This window comes from Sipha flava, unplaced genomic scaffold (genome assembly GCF_003268045.1).
Source record: "Sipha flava isolate LNK unplaced genomic scaffold, YSA_version1 38_pilon_pilon, whole genome shotgun sequence".
Lineage (NCBI taxonomy): Eukaryota > Metazoa > Arthropoda > Insecta > Hemiptera > Aphididae > Sipha > Sipha flava.
Window position 1 is genome coordinate 3,462,247 of NW_020273099.1, and position 25,362 is coordinate 3,487,608.

The 25,362-nt window shown below is 37.1% G+C and overlaps 2 protein-coding genes across 4 annotated transcripts in view; both read left to right on the forward strand.

Moving 5' to 3' along the window:
- LOC112688349 (growth hormone secretagogue receptor type 1-like) overlaps positions 1 to 20,547 on the forward strand; it is a 179,526-nt gene extending 158,979 nt beyond the window's left edge. The window contains exons 4-5 of one of the 3 annotated variants that reach the window (XR_003149059.1): positions 13,709 to 14,749; positions 14,826 to 20,547. Coding sequence is in view for 2 of the 3 variants with exons in the window: in XM_025561510.1 (XP_025417295.1) it covers positions 13,709 to 14,555 (847 nt within the window). In the remaining variant the exon portion in view is untranslated. Of the gene's footprint in view, positions 1 to 777; positions 7,108 to 13,708 lie in introns of those variants that run through there. The other 2 variants (XM_025561510.1, XM_025561511.1) reach the window with 2 other exon arrangements.
- A 4,253-nt stretch (positions 20,548 to 24,800) lies between these two features.
- LOC112688437 lies at positions 24,801 to 25,362 on the forward strand (the record flags this gene model as incomplete). The annotated part of the gene is given in 1 exon segment (XM_025561609.1): positions 24,801 to 25,362. A coding segment is annotated over 1 exon segment (158 nt), but the record flags the coding sequence as incomplete, so codon positions are not given.

The window sequence follows — 25,362 nt, forward strand, 5'->3', positions numbered from 1 at the left end:
CAGAGGTACAGCATATTTAATACGACTGAAAATTATATTACTCGAAGAAAATACGATTTAAATCCACGAGTTTTGCGATTATTGTTTATTATTCGTGTGATCGGATACTATTTCGATTAGTTGTACCTACCCCTACGGTATATCTACCCGAAAAATCTTGTAATTCAACGGACTTTCAACTAAATCGAACAAACGTCGGTTTTTTGTTCGGCCTTCAAACGTTCGCCAAATAGGAAAACGCATACGTCAGGTTACATAATCGTTACATCGATTCTTCTTCGATCATCTACAGATCAGTGCTGAGTGACCCGTTCGTGATCCGGATCAGAATTCGATATTCGGTCCGGATTCGAGAACAATGCGTTTCATCCGGGTCTCGGTTTCAATGTAATGTAATACTCGAAGCGTATAATCATATTACTGTTATTGTTTATAGCTTATTGATTTTATCAAAACCGTACGTGTAAGGTAAAGGAAATGTTAATCGAACGTGTAAACTGTTACATCTAACGAAACCCTAGGGATCCGGGTTATGGTCCGACGAATTCGGATTAAACGGATTATGGTGTTCGATTCGACCAGGAAACGCGTTGATCCTGATCGGGCGCTCGGCACTGAACTACGTGTTGGAGCGATGGAAAACGAGGATTTAACGAACACGACGATTACGATTGCGCAACATTGTCGGTAGCACCGATCGACCAGCTCGGCAATACAATATAGCACTACGCGAACCGCGCAAGCCCATATTTTTTCCTTTTATTCTTCTGTTCGCAGTCCGATCACGATGATCTCGGAATACACGCATATGGACTACATCGACGGCACCGTGGTGCCGGTGTGCCTGACCAAGGCGAACACGTTCTGGCCGATAGCGTTCTTCGTGGCCATCATCAGCGTGTTCTTCGTGGTGCCGCTGTTCGTGCTGGTCGTGCTGTACACCGTGATCGCGGTCCACCTGATGGCCGACCCGGGCACCAGCTGCACGGACAGCGCGTGCAACCAGCGCGCCCGCCGCCAGGTGGTGCTCATGCTGGCCACCGTCGTCCTGTCGTTCTTCGTGTGCCTGCTGCCGTTCCGCGTGTTCACCATGTGGATCATACTGGTGCCCGAGCACATGTTCCTCAGCCTCGGCTTCAAGTACTACTACATCATACTGTACGCGTCCCGCATCATGGTCTATCTCAACTCGGCCGTCAACCCGATCCTGTACAACCTGATGTCGTCCAAGTTCCGGCGCGGCTTCTGCAAACTGTGCCGGTCCCGGTGCGGCGGCGGCGGCGGCGGCGGCTCGTCGGACGATTACTTCTATTATGACGGCGGTGGCGGCAGGAGGCGCAGGCGGCGGCGCGCACGCGGCCGCGACATGTTCCGGCTCCGTCCCACCGGCACGCTGACCACCACGTTGTCGCAGTCGTGCAGCGGCGGTCCGGCGGTCACTGCGAGCAACGGTACCGCGGTGGTCAACGGTTCGGTGCGCCGGCACGAGGCAGCTTCGGCGGTCACCACGTTTTTCGGCCGTCACCGGTTCAGAACGCGGTTGCAGGGCGGCGGCGGCGACGACGACGACGACGACGACCAGCTGAAGGAGAGTTTCGTGTGATCCGAGGCGCACGTCCTGGTCCTTCGTCCGCGCGGACCGGTCCGTTCTTCAACTACGCCCCTTCGACGTCGTCACGGGAGACGGAAAATAATTTCGTCCCGGGGCCGTAAACGTCGCGCGGCTCACTGGCGTGCGCGGTGTTACGGGCACGTGTCCGAGTGTCATCTTACTGGTGTCCATCGTCTCGCTCGCGTCTTCGCACAATCTAGTCCGTCGTCAAAACGCGTATCGCGTGACGATAAGATTTTCAACAGATATTTTTCGTGCCCCACTCGATTACATACATCATGCACACACACACACACACACATATATATATATATATAAAATTACGATTACACGCACCGTACGTTACCGCGGTCGGTTAACCATTGCGATACCGCGATTCGACCGCATCGAGATGCGTGCGATAATTTTTACACATTTTTATGAGCTGTGGCTCACAATTGGTGTACTTAGTTTTTGGGGCTCCGTGGATCTATTTTTTTTTTCTAACATCATAAATACTGCGTGAACAAAAAAGTTTGAAAACCGCTGTAAGAGATAAAAATTCGTGCACCGAACAGTGCAACAATTCCTATTGATATAGGTTACAGAATCCTATCGCTTTTAATACGCCCTTTGACTTTCAGTTCTGATTTATTGTATTATTTAAATACGTACGTATACGTATACGCGTCTGGCGTGATACACATTATAACACATACGTTTGAAATGTTTCTAATGGCAACTTCTGCTTCGAAAACTTTTTCACCGTTCTCTATTCATGCTCCATAAATACTCGAACGTCTATCGTTAAGTATATTGTACTGGGGCACGTCATACCTACGTCGATTACTTCCAAAACTGTTATGATTTACTTTTCCTAATCTATACGTTCAGCGAAGCGCGTATCTTTCGGATGCCTAGGGGTTGTCCGATTATCCACATCAACTTTTTTCCCACTCGATTTTTATCAGAACACGTTTTTCGCTCAAAGTTACGCGGACGAACTTCAAAGAAAAAAAGAAATTCAGATTTCGGAACTTAACCGGCAATGTTTTCAACCCATACTGTTTCACGCAAAACTCGATTAATTTACAAAAAATATCCACAGATTTTCTCATCACTGAAATTTTGTTTTTTTTTTTTTTCGACAATACTTATATAAAACATTTATACGTCGAACTATGTTATACCCGTCTACAGATCTACATTTTATAGTGAATTTTACTAATCCACCGCTGATCATCTCTTCCGTATACATACAGATATATAGTTATCTTTATGTTAGATAGTCCAACCCTTATGGATGGTGTAGGGGTTCTCACAAGAACATCATACGCACGCACGACACTGTATATGCATACAATATTTACGTATTAAATACTTACTATATGCTCTCTACGCACGCGGTACATACGGCACTATTTATTGGTATGGTGTATTTTATTATAAATTATATTATAGCTAATGATATTCACGATCTGATCCTTCATAACAAATTAGTACTTGTTTATCTATATGATATACATAATATTTGTTTTAAATATTTATCATTCGCTTCTCTTGCACGTTTAGTAATCGAGTACACCTATATTTATTTCGTAACGACGCGTCTTTGAATTTTTAAATTTGATCTTAACATTTATCATATATTATTTGTTTTATTTTTAACATATTAATGCACTGATACAACATTTAACTAGTAAATACATGCACGTACTGCACACATTATATTAGATAAAATTGTTCCTCGTGGTATCTTAAAAAAATTATTTTACATTCATTAATTACTCCATATTTTTTATGTATGTGTTTTCCTTAATTGTCTTATTATCCTAATAAAAAATGGTAAACATTACAATTTCGAATATTCTATTTTCAACTCATTCCCCCATCTATCTCAGAATATAATTCCGTCCATCCTCATTTGATGTTATATAGTACTTTTTTATAGTAGTAACCAATTTGTTTTTTTTTCTTAAATTTTTTTCTCACTTGTTATTATAATATTATCATCTTTATAATAATAATAATGTATAATACGAAATGATAGTGAGTGGTTTCCATAACACAATCAAAAGTTCATTTAAGCTACCGGCCACACGTAAAGAGTTATTCGATTAGAAGAGAAAAAAAGTTAATGTAAAAAAAAAAAAAAGCGTTATTTTAAATACTATACAAACAATTACGTCGGATCGACTTCGGTACAATAGCAGATTCACAGTGTATATAGGTACCGAACGTTTCGTTAGACTACATTGTTTTCGTTATTCGCCGTCGAATTTTCGAATTCAAAATAAAAGGCTGTGTGCGCTCTACAAATACCATAGTTCCTTTCCTTCTCTAAATTACGTACCAACTACTTCTACACTGGAAAAACCCGTTTTAGTAATGAAACCCGTCCCTTTCTGTTTCCACACGTTTAATTTCATCCCTTACGCGCGTACGCGCATTTAAACCTGAAACCCAGGACTCATGAAACAAATATATATACATACATATAACATAAATGTATAGGATTCTAAAAATACTTATAAAAGTATTTTATATCTGATTAAAAATTATGTCTCAACAAGTATACGACGCAATACCGCAGAAATATATTTAAACGGGAGCGAAATGTTAACCGACCGCGTGTACGCGTAAAAAAACGAAAAATACGTTTGTTTTGTAACTTTAGTCCATCGAAATGCAAAATACGAAATGCCCGTGTTTCTTTTGTGAGAACTTAAAAAAAAAAAAAACTCTCTTTTATATTTAAACGCACATCACACACGTTCGCCGACAAATAGATTAATATAATTTTAAAAGTGTTTATCGAGTTTTTCGATAGAAATGTACTATGTATTAAATAACATATACGTGACACGGTATTGTAAACTTTGTGCTCACGCGATATTGTACGATAGTAAATCCGGTGAAATATGTTCGCGTTCGATTATCATTTAAAGCGACGGGAAACGTCGTAAATAATGCAAATTATTATGATGTAATAGCATTTCGTATGTTAACATTCCTATACGAGTATTTTACATAGAATAAACTAATAAAGTAATTATAAACAATTTTAATACAAATGGAAACCGTAAATGTGTATTTTATACGTGTACATGTATGTCGACCAATATCGTACGAGGACCGTTTTCGTGTAGTTTAGTATGATTGTAAAACGCGCATCATACGTATTATAATTATCATTATTATTATATCGTTATCATTTTGTTGGTCTTTTGCGCACAGGGATAGCAAACTTTATACCGTACGACACGCGAACGATTCCTAAGTTACTGAAATGTTTACGTAATATTATAGGTGTAAAATCGACAAAACCGTATTGTATGAGTGATTCCAACGTATTCGGTGAATCGAGGATAATAATGCGCGTGATAAGATTTGTACTCGTACGTTCAATATACAATCACCACTTGACTCCTTTTTGTCCTCGTTATTTATTTAATTGATAATCTTTATACGACCGGAAACAGAAATATCAATATCAAATATGACTAAATTATAGTTTTAGACTGTTTGAGCTCGACGAAACGTTAACTAATACAATGCACTTACAATTGTTTAGAACAGTGTTTACGCTGGTTTTTTTTTTTTTATCTATTAAATATTACAATAGCTTATTTAACTATTCAAGTATTATCTCCTAATCAATTATCATCGGCCACACTTTTGCGGCTGTTTGGCCGAAGAAAAAACAAGAAACCGAAATTTCAATGGTCTGTAACAGAACACGTCTCTCCGCTAAATCTTTTCATCGTCTCAAAATCTTACACATAAAATAACGTGCGATCTAAGTAAATATTAGCTGTATTAATTTAAGTAAATTGTTGTCTATCTAAACGTACAATAAAGTGTCTTTCTTAATAAACTTTACGGTTTAACGATGCGTAACAAAATAAATTCTAAAGGGTACATTTTCCTCTACTTTTGATTTTTCATTATTGATTTATCGGTTTGTAAGTTACGCCCGTTTTGATATTTATCTTTCGTTATCAACTTACCTACTAATAATTACTTCAATGGCAGTATTCTACTAGGATTATAGAGTTTACGGTATCATCGGTATTCCTCCCTACAGTATATTTTTTATAACTAAATACAACTACACAAAACGTGGCTTTTCAGAAGTCGCAATACATTTTCGACTTGAACACTTGTATGGACCATACACAAAAATGGTATTAGAACGACTATAGCGTTTGTCCGTTGTAAAAAAAAATTTGTTCGGTCCGCAGCATACAGTACATAATATTATTGTTTACCAATTCGTCACTGGTATAGTATGTCTACGGTAGCCGGACGTAGTTTGCTACCTAGTGACAATTTTGTAAACAGATTGCATTCACTTGACGGATGTAAATTTTAATTCGAATAGCGTACCCGGTAAACACGAAACTGCGCGGAAAAAATTTGAAAACTAAATCAAACTGATAAATCATAGTGCATTTTTATCGATAAAACAATCACAAAGCAAATACTCATATCTGAACATAATAATAAATAACATTAAATAAATAACAATGTTTAAATAACATTCGGTTTTTAATAATAAAACTTTCTTTGTGCGGTCGCTAGCCATTTAAAATTGATAATATTTTCTACCTGGTTCCTATTCGAATATTTATTTAGAGTCTATTTACAAACGTTCTTTGTACGTTTGATATAACTTATTAGTATTAGTTTATCAGCGAAAAATATTTAAAATATATTTTTACTCGAATTCGCGGGAATATAATTTTAACTCATCTGTTAATATCTAGATGTATAAATATTTGTTTCTCCGTTTCCCGTTTCCGCAAACGACACCAGTCCTTGAATTAAGTCGAATACTGTGTCTTCTGTTCATCACGAAAAAAAAATAAACAAATAAACGGTTAAAAATTTTGCTATCTCTGCGCGTAAACGACGGACTTCTTATTTCGTCGTAAATATCAAATTATTATAATAGATCGAAAATCACGCGCCACTAGTCTCTACGAACGTTTTCTTATTATAAATTATTATTTTTCACTACAATTATATGTATTACTGTAAAATATTTTATTTTTATCGTTTAAGAATGTATACGTAATATGACGTGTACATAACACGATCGCCCACCGTGTATACTCCGAAAATTAGTATTTATATGTATTTATTTTTTACCCTCGCGCACTTTGTAAATATATTGTATGACTTTAATTATAATTATTTTATTTTTTAAATAAACAAATAAACATTTTACCCCGTACACACTACCTGTGTAACAAAAGTATGTACCTATTACCTATAATACGCGTCTAATATTATATGTGTTTTACCGACAGTTAATTGTGTTGTTTTTTGAATGTGCAACGTGTACGACTGCGATTGTTTTCTTTGATAAACCGACCAATGAACATGTTCTTCGTACGTATTTATAACGCGTCGGATAATAGATACATAATATATTATGTACACACGCCGTACATTTACCGCAATCGAAATGATTTATATTATACAAACTAAATTGATATTACGATGGAAAATATGTGTATTTTTTTTTTTTCACTTCCGTCCGTGTATCTCCGCCAATCAGTATAAGTAACCGTGTAAATTTTAATTTCTTCCATTCTCCGCTCATTCGACACAGTCCAATTTCATACCAATACTTTGTACGTACTCGCAAGCTGATGCATCGGAATATATTATATTATTATTATTATTACAGTAATATATACACTTCTCGTATCGCATTAATGCTAAACGAGTACATGTTCGGTGTCATCATATACTGATCGTGCTAATGCCATGTTATATATATAGTTGGTGAAATCATCGTTAATGGTGTACTGCATCAGTTTATATAATATATATATATAATGTGTAAATGCATAAGTATACACACACACACACACATTAGAGTCATAAATGTCTCACGAATAAATTACACCAAAGTATAAGTACACCGATGGATTACGTCAAATGGTGAGATGCCTCGAATGAAATAATCGTAAAAACGATGTCACGAATGTATAGGTTACTCGAACAATGCAGATTTTCTCTGTTCCTTGGTATAACGATGGCTGATTTACCGTGTTTTACAGAATACGGGCGACGAACCGTTTCAAGTTGCGTGCTAACATTTTGTACTTTTTATATATAAAATAATAATAATAAAAAAAAAAGTGATTCCACATGAATGTATAAGAAAATAAGATAAAAAAAATCTTATTTCCTTTATTTCACGTGCCACTAAAATGGCTAAAGCCGACCTTATTGACACGCATGCCATTATTTCACCATCCTTTTTGGTAAATAGAACAAGCTACGGTGGGTGTAAGTTACCAGCTATTTATTATACTCATACCATGTCGTGCCTTAAACATGCGATAGTTTTAAGGTATCCGTTCATTGTGCTTTCGACATTATAGCATTACACATCAGAAGTGCCTCGCACGAGGATTCAGTAATTGCATATTTATGACAATGAATAAATAATATTGTAATTGAGCACAGAAAAAAAATGAAAATATATATGTGCCTCTTTGTACTTCGTTCGGATGATCTTAATGGGGTTCGACTAACGTTTTTATTGTTTTTCCTAACAAATCGCTAACAAATCTGAATTCAAACACTTCTACCGACACGCTGAAGATGCCATGTTTAGTAAATCCTTGTAGGACTTATATTTCTCGCCAAATGAACACTGACTGGATAGGGCATGGCTGTTTTCGACCAAAAACGTACCCTTCCCTTTTCGGCTGATTCACTTTTCGACCAAATTTAAAATATGCCGATTTTATTTTCGACCAAAACAAAAATTTATGTAATAAATTTAAAATAATAAAATATTTATGTACAATTTTTTTTTAATAATTATTAAAATATTAATATAAAAGAGAACGATATTTTGTATTTAGTTTTGATCACTTATCGTAATGAAAATTGCTTGCATTTTTTTTTCGAAAAGTCGGAATTTTAATTTTAAAAAATTTAAGACTTCGCTCGTCACGTTTGCCGCATCCACTCACCCACTTGAATGCCATTACGTGGCACTTTTCAGTGGGATGGGGCTACGCCCCAAGGGGAATTATAGTCTAAGCCTAACTTAGTTTGTATGTGAACCTAAAATCTCGAAACGTGAGTAAAACCCTGAATCGTCATTAATATATTATAGTAGTTTCCATCATAATCAAATATTGTACATCGTTATTTTATCATTTTAAATTTATTATATAAATTTTTGTTTTGGTCGAAAAGGGAAGCCCACTGGATACCACTACAATCCAGAGTCGTTCTCGCGCTCGTAAAACACGTACGACACAGCGTGTTTCTCTTTATCATCGTTAATCATGTTGTACAAATATACTTTTTGTTATAAGGATCGCACACGTGTAAATGATGACTTTTGACGATTAAAGACCGCACTCGTATGTAGTAGTCACTGTAAAACCGAACAGCGCAAACATTACGATGGTGCAACAATAAACCCGCTCGTCGTCTTTCACTACTTGTACCACACATGTGCATGCCACAAACGATTGGTTTTATCGTCTTCGAGCAAACGTTAATTAAATTAGATCTTAGTCTATAATAACTATCATAACGGAACAAATTTGAGTTTTCAAAACGTTAAGATAATATTCATTCGCAGAGCGATGGTTTTATATTTTCAAATGCACCAAGCTGCCATAAAACACAAATTATAAACTAAATCTAGGAAAATAATAAAATGTTTTTTTTTTTTTAGAATCTAAAATTTAGAATGAAATTCATAACAATATGTTTTCATCACTGTAAAACAATACTAATAACATATTTGTGAAAACAGTCAATAATTGACAGTTTTCAAATGTTATGCCATTTAAATTTGAAATCCTCAGAGTAATGATTTTTGTAGACAAAAACAGATTGCATAAAGATATTTTGTAAGACTACAATTACTTTTAGATTATCCTTTAAAAAATTAAATTAAAATTGTTAAATGACAATGGAGTACTAATAAATCTTTTACCAGAGTAATGATGATCAAAAAACTGTAAGCTCTTTGAAGTATTTAATTAAAAACGACGAACAATCGCTTGAAAATCGAAAATTTTAAACTTGTATAAAATGTATATACATAAATAACTATATAAAAAAGTATCCTAGATATAAACATAAAATATTTCGACTTATCGAAATAAAAAAAATCACCAACAGATTCAAAACCAAATCACAAATGTATTTTTTGTATTCATCAAACTTATGGCAAATGTAGAGCCAAAATTCAGTTTGAATCTATACATGTGATGTTCAACTACGCGCATCGTTTGATTGGCTGGTATGCGTATAAATCGATGTCATTGGTTTTAATTATCAAGTAAAATGTTATGTGTGATACAGCTCAACGCATCGAAGAATCCGTAAGACGACGAAGGAACTCTGTAAAAAAAAAAAAAAAAAATGGAAACCAGACGGTAGTATTTGATTTGATTTTTCCTTGTATTCTTCTTCTTTACGTATACTTTTAGGCTTTTATCTGAATTATTTAAAATGACTAGCTGCTTGGGCTAGAACATTAAATATTGACTATATTATTCTGCGGCGCTTTTGCGAAAGATTGTCTATATGATGTGTTGTTATAATTTTTTTTTATAACATATACATGTCATATACACAGGCTTTCTAGGCTTTTATTTCTTATAATAAAATGTATTTAATCGGCGGCCTATACGTGAATGTTGCAGTGTAATACGCGTTGTTGTTGCTCCAGACTAATATATTACTTTGACGTGCATGTCATATTACGTTTTCATATCTAACAAAAGGCAACCATATTATGTTATAATTCCGCGACCGGATTATAATAATATAGGCAGATGACCCGAGTATCAAATTTTTCAGCGGCGTCGGTGACGGCATTTCCGGTATACACGCGCGCGTTGTTCGATATTTGTCTTCTCGTTGTCACACGTCGCGAAAACACTCCCGAACCGCATTCCATGTACGCATGATGATCATCATCGCATTATATTGTACACTATACGCCGACGATCGAGAAAATCGGTACGGTAAAACCGTCGGCGGTAGATTACGAAAATTCGTTCGGGCGGTTCCACAAATCGATAAGCCATGCGGATACAATACGATTCAGAACTTGGCGAATTGTTCTTTTTCGTCTTAAAAGTATTATTATCATATAATGCGCCCGCAATCGTTTCGAAAAGATTAAGGTAAAAAACGGTAAAAAAAGGTATAAAACGATTAAGGGAGTACAAATAAGTTAAAATAAAATATTCTGTCGAAAACATACAAGATATACTAGTAGTACGTCTACTGCGGTGGTGAACAACTCATCTATGTATTTATTATAAAATCAATTTTTAAATATCTGGCGGGGAGTCCAGACGCAAGGGATGCCTTAACCACCCCGAATCCACCACTGACGATAATCACCGCGCCGCGGCACCTACCCTACTTTATTATTATACCGTTCGTACAATATAATAAATCATTACCACTCTGACGCACGGCCAATGAATAAAAACTGTTTTTCTTACGCTCTCTTTTCTTCGTTTTACGGTTACAGATTTCTTCTTTCACCTATACGTTTCGACTATTTTATGTGCCTAGTATCACCTTAACACGTGTTTCTCAATTTATGTTCCTACACTTAATACATTACTTATTACACACGGGTACACCATGACAGCTTATGCAAATGGCTTTAATATAATATTATATACATATATATATATTTTTATGATTTAAGAGATCGACTAGGAGTGACTTTCTGAAACAAATTAAAGTCGTATTACTATAACTATTACCATCATCATCATACACCTCATTATATGCGCTTGTATGTTGTTATTTCGTTGCCATAGGCGCTTTTGTATATGTGTTTATTTTTCAAGTAAAGCCTATCGGTAATCCGTTTTTCTTGCTATTGCGAATTTTATATTGTTGATTTGTATAATAATTATATTAATATCGGTGGTGCAACCAGGATTGATTTTCGGCGGGAAGTTGTGAATTTGGAAAAAATAAGAGTTTTCTGCAGGTGTTTATAAAGGAGTAAGATTTTGGGTTTATGAATAAAATATTTAAACTACAAATTAAACTGTTTAATTTGTATTTCATATTGGGATACCACAAAAAAAAAGTATTATACAATCGACTATCGAGAAATCGTAGTAGCAAGGTTATTGATGTTTTAAAGTTGAACGGAACGTTCCATGATGCCATGTTATTATTCTTATCAATTATAATACGAATAATGTTCATATTTCTTATCAATCGGCCGTTTCGCGTGTTCAAGATAAACCATTTTTTTTCCAACGTAGAATTTGTAGAAACCTCAGTAAACGATTGGAAGGGGGAAAGGATAAAACCCCCAAACCCCACTCCTAGTTGCGCCACTGACTAATGCAGCATTACGATATCGTTTCGCGATGGTGATGATAATATTAATATTAATCGACAACTGGGTGCTCGTTCAATGTAGAATAATACAATATCAAGTAACGCTTGAAGCGTATCACATAAATATATATATATATATATGTATACGTTATATAGATTCCTACATCACGAAAAAAAAATATATATTTATTGCTAAATTGTGCTGGGTATTTTCCGATTAGTTTTCAAACTACAGCTGAAGTACATTTGCTGCAATGTATACGTACGCGCATACTCGTCGTCTTGTGTACCGTTTTTGTGTCGTCCGTAGGTATGCGACAATATATATATAATTATATATTTATTTGTTTTCTACGAGTGCAAAACGAGTAGTTGAATGTACTGTGTGTACACTATGTCTAAACGTGCGCCTACCGTTTTACATTAAAACTTCATATAAATGTAATATATGTTTGTACGCGTACAATTTGTATTGCTAAGATTGCCTTTAGCTCTGAGCAATAAAAACGGTTTTGGGTTCTTATCGCTTGTTATTATTATTACTATTATTATTACTATTATTATTATTATTACTATTATTATTATTATTATTATTATTATTATTATTATTATTATTATTATCATCTTACTTTGCTATACACGAGAGAGAAGTTTGTTTACGATTCAAACATTATAGTGTTTTGGTATTTCAATTCAGACCGATAAAATGTTTGAGCAACCGCACTGATCGCTGATTAACATCCTCGGTTAGAATCCACAAGAAAACTCTGATAGGTTAGGGTTACGAAGGGTAAAGAGTCACTGATGGCCGGTCAGTAAGTTTACAGAAGCATTTTACACCCACGTACAACACGTATTTTTCCGAATTTTCCCCCGTGTACAGTAAGAATAATAATAATAATAATAATAATAATGATAATATCGTTGAAAAACATTTATTTACCGGCAGCGTGCACTTATGATTTACGCGGGACCGACGCAGCCAAGTCTAAACCGTAACGGTCGTTCACAGGATGGACTACGACGTTTGTGGGACGACTCCGGTTCGTCTTATCGCGTTCATTTTTACGCAACACGTACGGAGGGTTCGAACGAGTCGCGGTTCGTGCGATCCTTCACCCTCAGCAGAGCTCATGCAGAGTTAGAAAATTCGAGCTTTGCGCACGCGCGTCACGTACCGGAAGTGTTCCGCCGCGAGAGCTTACAACACCCCCGCGTTGCTGCCAGTGCCGTGGCAACCGAACGTTGCGCCCGGGGCGACACCTCCAAATGCTTCCTCATATATTTTTGATTTAAAAATATTATGCTTATTAGATATTATTTTCAACGATTGCTTTAATTAGTATGTAGGATGTTAATGATCACGGAAACAAAATATGTGACATTGACCGTTGTAATTTTCAACATTAAACGCAAGATTTTCATTTTTGCGTTGTCCCGAGAGTTGAGCCCGGGGCGCAGGCACCTCTCGCCAGCCCATTGCTACGGTGCCCTGGTTGCCGGTGCACTGGTCCCGAGGTTTCCGTCGTAAAACCGTTAGGCGGCGAAAACTTTCGCTAAAAAATAAACCTCCCCCAACCGCCGGAGAGTGACCCGATCCGCGGACCGTTCGGTCGACTTGGCTGCGCGCGCACGTCTCACATTGGCGCGACGCGTACTGCCGCCAAACACTAACGTCCGTGTCCGCGCACGCGCGTCGCGTACGGCGCGCGTGCGCGTGCGCGCTTCTACTTGTTCCAGCCCGATGCTAAGGCTGCCCGACTACCACTGGGAGGAGTACGTGGACGGCACCCAGGTACCCGTGTGCCGCACCGAGGCGTCCACCGTGTGGCCCGTGCTGTTCTTCGTCGGCACCATATCGGTGTTCTTCGTGGTGCCGCTGGTCGTGTTGTCCGTGCTGTACGTGATCATCGCGCGGCACCTGATGGCCAACCCCGGGCTGGTGGCGCCCAACACCAACCGAGCGGCGCTCCGGTACCGCCGCCAGGTGGTGCTCATGCTGGGTACCGTGGTCGTATCGTTCTTCCTGTGCCTGTTGCCGTTCCGCGCGCTCATCCTGTGGATCATCCTGGCGCCGCCCGACTACAACATCATGGAGATGGTGGGCGTGGAGAACTTCTACCTGCTGCTGTTCTTCAGCCGCATAATGCTGTACATCAACTCTGCGCTCAACCCCATCCTGTACAACCTCATGTCGTCCAAGTTCCGCGACGGGTTCCGCAGGCTGTGCGGGCTGCGCCGCGGCCCGTGGACGGACCGGCACCTGGGCCGCAAGGGCACGGTGACCACGACGTCGGCGCACGCGGGCGGCGGCGGCACCACCACCACCGGCACGACCACCACCACGACCACCGCGTCGTCCAGCCTGAAAGGTATCGGTGACGTGACCAGCGGCAGTGACGAGAAGTTGATGGCCGCGGCCACGGCCAACATGTACACGCGGATGAAGCGCAACGGCGTGACCGTCATCTCGTCGGTCGAGGAACGCGGCCCGGCGGCCGGCGGCATCATCAGGCGGTTGAACATGTCCGCGGCCGCGGAAGTGCTGAAGCTAAGACAGAGGCCGCCGCACGAGAGTTACGTTTGAAGCGGGTGGTGTTATAATTTATAATGATAATTATTATTATTGTTATTATTGTTGTTGTTGTTGTTGTTATTATTTGTACGTCGACGAGGACACAGTGATCGTGTGGTGCGGGTGTCGTACGAAAACGTGTTGGTCGCGGATCCGAGTAAATATATGAACGTGTACTTCGCGGTACATTTATCGCGATGGATGAAGTACGTTCGCCACGATCGAAAGCCATCGAGTGATATGTTTATTTATTTTTTTTTTTTTTTGATACGATACATATAGTATTCAAAAACCGAACGGCACTGTGCTGCATTCGTAGTGGCCTGGTCGAAGAGGAAGTCGAGTACGGCTATATGAGGTGTGAGATCGATGACGATCTTTCTTCGCAAGATTTCCGGGAAGGGACCAACGGCGCTTTTTTTTTTTTTATTCGACATTAAAATTTAACCATCGCGCGAATCGAATACGTAGTCTGGTGAAAATGAATTATGAATTACGTGGTACAAATGAAATAAAAGTTGTAGTTCCGTTACAATGGCCGTTTCCCGTTCGACCGCTTGAAAACACGTTGAGGGAGGCTATAGAAAAGCGTAAACCTTGCGCCCTCGAATGAAATCCCAAGGGACGATTGCCGTTTGCACGCAATCGTTCCAGCGCGAATTCAAATATCCGGTTTCGTTTTCGTCTGAAATCTTTTAAGGAACGGTCGCCTCGACGCCTTCCGACGGTACACGACTAGATCACGGCAATGTATCGAATTCCACGATAACTCGAGTTCAACATTTGACCCTTTCGCAGTCATCTCTGGACGACCGGTATCTCGCAGAACACCGGTGCCTCACGACCTCACCGACAACATTGGGCCTACACTCCGAGTTATTACCACGACGATCTCAAAACGCGTTCTACAAAACCGACTCCTTCTTTCGATACCGCCTGTTAGTACGATACAAAGTTTGCTCGTATTATCGTTGGTACACCGAATGTGCGGTTTTACAAGATTAATCGAACCGGCGCGTTAATCTCGAACCGATCACCTGTAAACGCCACACGATCGGGATTACTTATAGATCTCCCCCATCCCCTCACGTGTGTTCTAGTATCTGCCACGACGACGTTTTTCGGACGTTCTCGACTTCGGCGTTTTAAGCGTGGTACGCGTCCTCCGGTCGATGTGAGACGACGGCTTTTCACGAACCGTTCATTTAATTTTCCCCTCCCACGAACAACGTGAAATCCGTCAGGGTTGCCGCGAAACGCGAGATTCGACAACGAACGTGTGCAATCGACATTGTTTTCAAACGTAATCTTATGTTCACCTCCACAGTTTGCACGACGGATTTTCTTTTTTCTCGGCGTTAGACAGTGACAAACAAACTCGCGTGGTACCACGTATGCCGAACAGGTATCGTACGAGATTCGCACTGTCCCGGACCACTCGAAGGGTTTCCCCGGGATATGCTATTACGTAATATATTTACTTGGGGGCATCGCGGCACACAGGATCGGTACGGATCCGCGTACGGAGAAACGAATAGCGCAATGTAGTGTTGTAGCAGCCCCAAAAACTCGAATAGTATCCCTGTACCCCCGGACACTTGGGCCGTCCGATTAGTCGTTTTGTCATCTTTCGTACCCCACGGTATTTGTTTAGTATTAGGTATTTGAATGCAGTGCCACGAATTCGTACTGAGTCCGCTGCATAATTATAAACGCAATATACAATAGTCGTTAACCACTGTCTGTTTGCAACGGCAAACGAGTATACCGCGTTTGGTCAGACGCCCTTAATACAAGTCCCTCACGCGTAAATGCGTTTTCCTAAAAGCTTTTAGTTCTGACGTCCGATCGAATGTTGTATAATATTTTTTTATTTTTTTTTATTTCACGCACATATCACGCCGTTACATATCTCTGGTTAAACGGGAACGCGCAACCGTTTTTCCTTTTTTCGTGAGCGCATCATTATTCTTTTTTTCTTTTATACCATATACAAATCACCTCGTATCTCAAATCACGCTTCCTATGACAACCAGAATACAAATATATTGACGTGAACGACATTACGCGATCAGAAAATTATGTAACCGCAGTGGCGCGCCTCCGGTTTTAATTATACATAGGATAGTTTTAGAGGATTATATTTTTAAATAATTCGTAGACAAACAAAAGCAATTTTAGAACTAAAATCATATCTTCGAGTAATAATGAATTTATCGAAATCGCCCGGTCTTGTTATTTTAAAATCATAATAGTTACTAATAATAAGTTAACAACAACAATAGCTAAATTCTCCTACAATCTCGTTTAGAATAACAGATTAAAATCGACTTTAATTTGATTCGTTTCTGCAGATATTTTTTTAATTAAATGCACAATGTGCTTATGATAATTTTCATTTCTGACAGATCATAGTAGTATATTATTTCAAAGAAATCGGATACTGTTTAACTGTACATTAGATCAACGACATTAGTTGTAAACAACGCAATTTTACTGCATCAAAGCACATTTAGAAAAAACCATCCATACAAATAAAATGTACGCTCCTGTGATATTTGATTCTGTTCCGGCATCTCGGTCGTTTGCCTTTAGACGCTATATAACCTAATAGGGTACACGACCCAACATGGAAATGCGATTTGCCTCTGGTAACACTCCTCCTCCGTCACTGTCACCTGCGATTATAAATATAACGAGACGATCGAATCGTCGTCAACACGAAAAACATAAATATTCCGTCACGTTTCAAAATACGGGTGTATTAAAAATATTATAATTGGAATATGCATTAAAATACTGAAAACCTTGATCGTTTTCACTGGAAAAAGTAAATTACTATTAATTATCATTTAATTTTATCAACGCTCCAGGCTATCGATACAATAATCACTTTATAATAAATATTGTTCTGTAGACAAGAAATGTATTTTGATAAATAATACATATCATCTTTTTGTAATTTTTTTCAATTTTATTTTTGTACCAGAAACTGCTTGGTCTTTAATACTTATGCGAAAATCAAATCCGAATGTTTTAATATTCCAAACATTGTTTAACACCCGTATTGTTATCGTTTAAAAAAAAAAAAACGCATTCCAAATCCAATTAGAACATGAATTTTCACCACATTATTAGCGTTTACAGCGTCGCGATTTGTATGGAGGATACTAAATTTTACGATTGTTTCGTACATTTTTACGGCTATAAATGTTAAAGGGAAAAACAAACTGATTTCCGTGTTCGATCTGCGGGTCAAATTCATCTAGTCGGATTAGTCTTAGTGTTAGTTTTATAAAAGGTTCGCGTAAACCAACAGGCACATACTCGTACGTTTAAATAGTAGGCGTACCGTAGAAAAATTTATGTAGGTGTATTATATTCGTACTCGTTGCTCGGATTGCGAAGAAGCAATTGGCAAAACTATAGAGTACATCGACTGTTCTAGTATTACATATTCAACGTACCTCTACTGATATTTTTAAGTGCAAAGTGTGGAGTGAGGTACGTCATAAGGTAATGTATGATTAGGAATAAACGCGTACGTAATATGTTAAAAAAATTATACAAATAATAATAATAATAATAACGGTAATGATAAGAGGTGAAAAGTTACCGGAACATTACTATTAAATTTTATTTTATTTTTTTCTAATCTCTCAGCAAACAACAGTCATGACTCTATCGGGTACTATATTATGATTTTTCTCGAATTGGACACTGTGTCCCGTGTCTTCGTAAGTTTGAAATGCATTTCAAACCTCTCGTGTGCGTAATACGGAGTCGATTTATTATTTAAAATACATAAATTTACTATTTATACATACAGCGATTCTGATTGGCGAATTTATCCTGATCAGCAAATTCGACACAGCATTCGCGCCCACCATAATAATTATGTATAATCCACGTCCAGTGCCCACCCATCGCGTTTCGCGAGCAACTATTCTTTATCATTCCGGATAAAATTAATATATGTGTGTGTGTGTGTCTGTGTGTGTATGTGTGTGTGTGTGTGTGAGTACGCAACTCTAATATTACTATAGTATCTCACCCGTGTACATGTTACTTATATCCTTTCCATGACTCTTTCGAGCGTGCACTATAGTCTAATATATTATAATATAACTTTTATGTCAAAATATGTTACCGTAAGACACATATGATCGCTGGTCAATATTAGGTCCAGGTGTTACGTCACAAGTAAATACTTAGGCCTGTCGATCGCTATCAGTCGAAGTGGAAAATATTTCGTTTCTCATCAGATTTTACGACTGTAACATTCAGTACACCATTTTATTAGCATGATGTGTATACGTTTGTATAAACCATGTGGATAAATTGCAATTGCAAAATGAACGATCAACGTAAATATATTTTCTTAAACACGATGAAATAGAAAATGTTCTCTGCATGAAAATCCTTTGCAGATATTGGTAAATAACGGCAGTACAATAGTGTAGGCACTTTTGTCAAAAGTTTAACTTTCCCTTTTCCACCAAATTATCGAGACCTGTTTTCACCGAATCAATTTCAATATCACTTACAAGAATGTGAATTATTTTTTTATAAATATGAAAAATACACTGCCCATAGATTGAAATACTCGTAGAGTCGTATGATATCAAGTCAACAGATTGTCTTTGATTTATCTCATTTAATCGCAAAGTACATACACGAGTAAGCGCACGAGGAATCTGATTTGTATTTCATTACTTTGTTTAGGTTTAGGAACTATAAGTATATTGATGTATTATATTACGCTATAAAGATACACGAATGCTTCACCTGTTCTTAAATTATTACTATCGTATTTTGTTTTAATGTTAAAACAAGTCAACAAATTAAATTCATTGCAGAATTCAATATGGATTGAATTGAGTATGAACAAATATAATACCGTGCGAAATACGTTAAAATAATGAGTTTTATAATTTAAATTGATTTGATGGAAACGGGTATCGGTGGAAAACGGTAAGGTATACTTTAGGTGAAAACGTACCCTCCGATCGTAGTGATACTGTTCAATTATATTTTATCAATTTGTTTTCGCGATCGATTCTTCCTCCTTTTACTAAAAAAAAAAAAATAAAACAATATATATATATATAAATTTTGTTCTTAGTAAAAGTTCGAAACCTATTCATATTTTTCGGCTTCGATTCGTGATCAGTGCTATACGGTAACATGCATAGATAGGTACGTTTTTGTATGTTGTAATATAATTTATAAGTAACTGTATACAATGTTTAATATATACGACACGTCATCCTATATAAATACAATAAATATTTGTAGTACCGAAACCAAACTATAAATATTATAATTATTATTATTATTATTAGCTATTACTACGTTCTCTATAGTTCCTTATTGTGTGCAGTACGTGCGCGCATGCGCGTTTATAGACATAATTTATAATGTGTACAAATTAATATACATTATTCCATGTAAACGTATGTTTTGTACAATACTTGTATAGAACGTCGTGGTCGAGCACGACGAAAGCAAAACGTGTGCGGACGATCAGTGGTCGATATTTAGAGCGTACTGTAGTGATAACGAGACGCGGTGTCCTATTACGTCGGTCAGGCCGTTATCATCTTATCCGGATTCAAGATTTTTTCCTCGATCCCTCGCCGCGTCAATTGTTGTCAGTTTTCCTGGAACGCAAATAAGTTTTCGTTTTTATCGGAAAAAACGAATCCGTTCGTTGTTTTCGGATATACTTCGCGTGTTTACAACACCGGCGGTGGAGTGTAAAACGTTTCGCACATACTGTTCAACGTACGAACCCCAAAAGAATATTGTACATCACGCTTTTTCCTTCTACGCGTTCTGTATTTTTGTTTTACGCTTCGTCGACCACTGACGTTTAGACTACATATATATATATATATAAAACATACAAACGTTCAATAACGATCAATAAATACACACTACAACATGTTTTATAATTTACCTATATATAAACTTATATTTTTTTTATACGATTTATTTTTAAAAGTACAACTCATTGTAAAATTAAATAATATTTAACATTATTTTGTATTTTTCTTTTTTCATTTTGTTATTATTTTTTAAGCAATACCATACCGTGTTTTTTATGTACCTATGGTTATTATGTTATGAGTATATAATTTCGTTCAATGTACGTACAAATTTTACCAAAGTCAACGCTAATATTATGATAACAATATATTGTATTGTATTGTATTGATTGTATTATTTGTTTTTACGGAAAACCGACGAACAATAAACAAAACGTCCTGTTGATCTTAGTTGTGTTTTACTTTACGGACGTGATGATGAGCACACGTCCGGAGTGTTCTCTTGGCGAAAAAATAGTGTTGGAACTTTATTCTGTATGATATTGAACGCTTCGCAGCGACGTCAAACATGTTATGGGAACTTTTAAGGGTTTCGACGCCACCTTAAAAAAAAAATCCTTTTAGATTTGTACTGTTTCATATCACGATGTATCTTGAACGCTCGTAAGACAGTTTCGCGTTCAACGATTTAATTTATTGTCCTTTTCATTGGAAACGTGTGGTATATACGTTGTACTTGAGTGGTGTATGTTCGTTCCTAATCTATTAGGGATCTTTTCCGATTACGATTTAAACTTGAAAAAGTCGTGGCGTAACTCCTCCGGTTTTAAAATTCTCCCATGGCTGAATAATATTAGAAAATGGTGAAATGTTTAACAGCAGAGAGATCCGACAAGCGGGAGAAGTTGCACCCGATGCTTTCAAGCCATGTAGTTGAAGAACTTTAACGGGAAAAACAAATACTTACTACCTTTAACTTAATCTGTAGATAATAGTTATGCTAGGACTTTGGTCGAACTTTTCAGAAGTCTTCACCGCTAACAGCCACAGAAATCTAAACAAGCGCTGGTTGTACGAAATAAACACAGAACGAAAACTACAAGAATAAACGTGCCTAGTAATACGAATATGAAATACGACATCTATAGCGAGGATTTATTTTAACGAAAAGGATAAATAATGAGTAAGTGTGCGTCCTGAGTGCATCTAAATATTGTATGGACGCATTGGATTCTTATAAAGATTTCGCACCCCCGCAAGATAACACTCAAAATATGATTTTTTTTATTTTTTTTTTCATTATTAAGTCAACGTTTCATTATTAAGTGGTCGTTGTTTTTATTTTTAGCATAACATAATTATTACACTTAAAATTATGTTAAATAAAATATTGTTATGTTTCAGCCGGCGACAAACCCTCGTAATTGAGCACAGTGCACGCGCGGTGTTAAATTGCATAGCCTTACGCCGTCACACAAGAGATATTCTGATCCGAACATTGAAAAATCAATACCGTATTACGATTGGTTACAATAGAAATACATCTCGTTAAGATTTAAACTATGAGCTTATATTACTTTAACCGACGCCAACCATGATTCTAATAAATAATATTTCACATGAGTTTTTCGATAATCTTTTTAGAACACGCGTTGCATTGCGATATAATGAAAAATCGAACGGACAATTAATTATAAAATGTATGTATACTTAGAATCGTCTTATAACCAATGATCTAAACCAGCGTGAAAATTAATGAATTGCTTTCTTGCTTAAAAGGTTTCAATTATTAGATCAGAATGTATTTGTGTTTTATTAATTTAGTTTGGAAACGCAGGTAACACAGATTTGAACACAGTGCACGTATGGTGTTAAATTGCATACTCATTTGCGCCGTCGTACAAAACTACCGAAATTACCATTGGACAACACTATTTCCAAATGTTTCTTTTCCATTCGAAAAATATACACTCAGCGTTGGTCTAGTTCATGATCGAACCTCCGAAAAAAAGCGACCATCAACTAAAAAAAAAAAAAAATTTGTTATAGCTACGCTCGATTTCAACTACAAATTTTAACTTATTTTGGTTTTTCTTCACAAAGCCAATATTATCGAATCATCGCGTATATGATCGTTAAAAACATTAATATAAAATTTATAAAAGTATTTATATTTATATTCGTTCGGTTTTGATTAAGAAAACGAAAATGTATAAGCTGTAGAGGTTATACCTAATGAAATCACGTCAACAATACTTCAAGATTAAGATAAGAATAACATGATTAGTTTAAAAAAACAATTACTTTCATTTAATTTTAAGAATAAATCTCAGGGCCTTCGGTGATCGCCGGACATCCTGATGGGCCAGACCGACATTTTACGCGTTTCTCATTAAATCGAGCAATATGCAAAATTGGATCAACAATAATGATCTACGATCGTTTTCGGAGAAAGTCTACATAAATGTTTTTAAATGCAATAAATGATTGGTGGAGAGCACCGATGAAACTAACACGAACTGACACTAATCAGAACCAGTTTGAACAGAGTTTTTGATTTGCATGCAAAAGTAAACAAAAACATGAATATATTGAATGGATATAATACAATTGTGCTCTAGGAAAACATTTGTTATCTTACTCGTTCGCCTGTTAAGATGTTACCTTTCGATAATGTACAAATATATATCAGATATAAAAACAAAAGTAGTTAACAAATGGGTTACTGTATGTTTGGACGAGACCACAATAGTGCACTAGCCCTGGTGCATCGCACCCACGTCCGACGGGTACTCGGCCGACATGTGCCCGCGTGAAGGGATCGCGAGCGGCGACCCGGCTTGACGCGTAGACATCTCCATCAGTAGCGGCTCGTAGTTAATATTCCAAGGAGACTTAAATCGCTTAACATTAATCCGAATAACGACAAACAAGAAAAAACCATTTTAGTGGAATATTAATTATTTTTATTACCAAATTTAATACTTAGTTAATAATTTTAACTTATTTAATACTAAATTTCTTTTATAAACCTATTCAGTTCAGCGATCTTTTTTAACTGCGAACTTACTGATAAACGCAGAAGACGGCGTACAGCGACAAATAAAGGCATGGTGGCACGGAAATCATTGTCGTGAACCCACTTTCAATAGTGTCTCTCAGGAGTGTACCCAAGATTTATTTATGGGGAGAGGGTCCAACATTTTTATTTTATCTGTTTCTAATTATAATTATAGTACCAATAAATTACTGTAATTATACTATAGTATAGTTTATACATTATAGGTATATTATATAATCTATGAACTTAGTATATTAAAAATAATGGGAAATTAAAATACAACTATATACTATTATTATAGTATTTACTATTAAACCATTGAGTATGTAGAAATTTAAATGGGGGGGTCCGGACCCGAACCCCCCCCTAGATACGCCATCGGTGTCCATAATATGCGGTTTATTCACCCCAGCCCTCTCCGCCCAACAAGCCGAAACGTTACATGTTACAGTTGAACCTGTCGCGGACAACAATTGCGCTGAAACGGCGACCATTATCGAAATTATTAAAATAGTATTTCTGTCGAAATAACTGTTTATTGGTTTTAGATTTTGTGGCTTTTAATTTATAATAATAAACAAAGATAACGGTATAACAAATTTTCAATTAAAATAAAAATATTTCCAAACATTTTTATTTTTAAATAGTTATTATTTACAAGTAGCTGTATTATTTTTAAGGGGAGACGCATTATCGAAGTTTCCCCTAACAAGCCGCCCCTGGTCTCTGCCGTTGGTCGGATCGCACGACGGATTTAAGCGGAAAATTCGGGTAAAAAGGTCGAGAAACGGCACAGCGTTCGGACCGCGAACGAAAGATCCACCGACGTACGTGTTACGCGGAGTGGCGTCCCGCAAAATCGACCGCGTTCTTTTTTCGCAGGCGTACGGTCATCTATGAGTTTGGAATAATTGTACGTGCGAGTGTTCACACGATATCGGTTTACCGACGAAGTTTAAACAGTTGGATTCGTGTCGATGAAGAAAACGCGTTGCGGTTGCGATCAGCGACGATGTTGATGTCTTTGATCGAAGCATATTTACAAGTGATCGATCGATTTCGTGTTATTTGTGCGCACATAATTTGTATTTTTTTTTTTTTTGGGGGGGGGCTCACTCGTTAACCCGTCGTTGGTGACGGTTTGTTTTTAACATCGTTGTTGACGCGTAAGCGTTTCGCTGGCGTGCTAAAACATGTAATGTTTTTGATAGGAAAAAATTTCAAAAACACTACTAAATAATTATTTAAATATTAAAAACATACGTTAATTATATATATATATATATATATATATATATATATATATATATATATATATATATATATATATATAAGGGTTTGTTTTTTATATAATAAACGCGCATAATGAATATCAATCAAAATCTGTCATTTTGTTCTCGTTGTAATGACGGTGCATTCATAAAACAAAACTTGATCGGAATTCAATAAACACGATCATGATATTAAAAAATAAAAAAATAGTATGGCTGAAATCCTATCGACGAAAAAGTGTCGTAGTATGCAAACGGTTTCTATGATTAAAAGTAATAAGGAACGAGATTTTAGTTTTCCGTAAACCATCGAATTGACCATACGAGTTCTTTCAAACTTACGGCAAGACATTACAACATATACACATACCTTTCTGAGCACCGTTGTTTCCGATCGACTATTACAAACTTTCCGGTTGATATATTAGGAAGCACCAGTGCTACTCAAGTACACTACTGCTATACGTACATAGCTAGTATACTCAAACACGAATCATCATGAATTCACTCCCATACGCATCGGTATGGAACTTGGGATTGCCGGCAACACCTGCGGACATGAGTCCCGAGAACGTGGACTATGGCCTCAACGACATGGTAAGGGCTGGATACCTGGCGAAACTGCGTGAAACGCTAATGGTCAACATAAGAGAAAA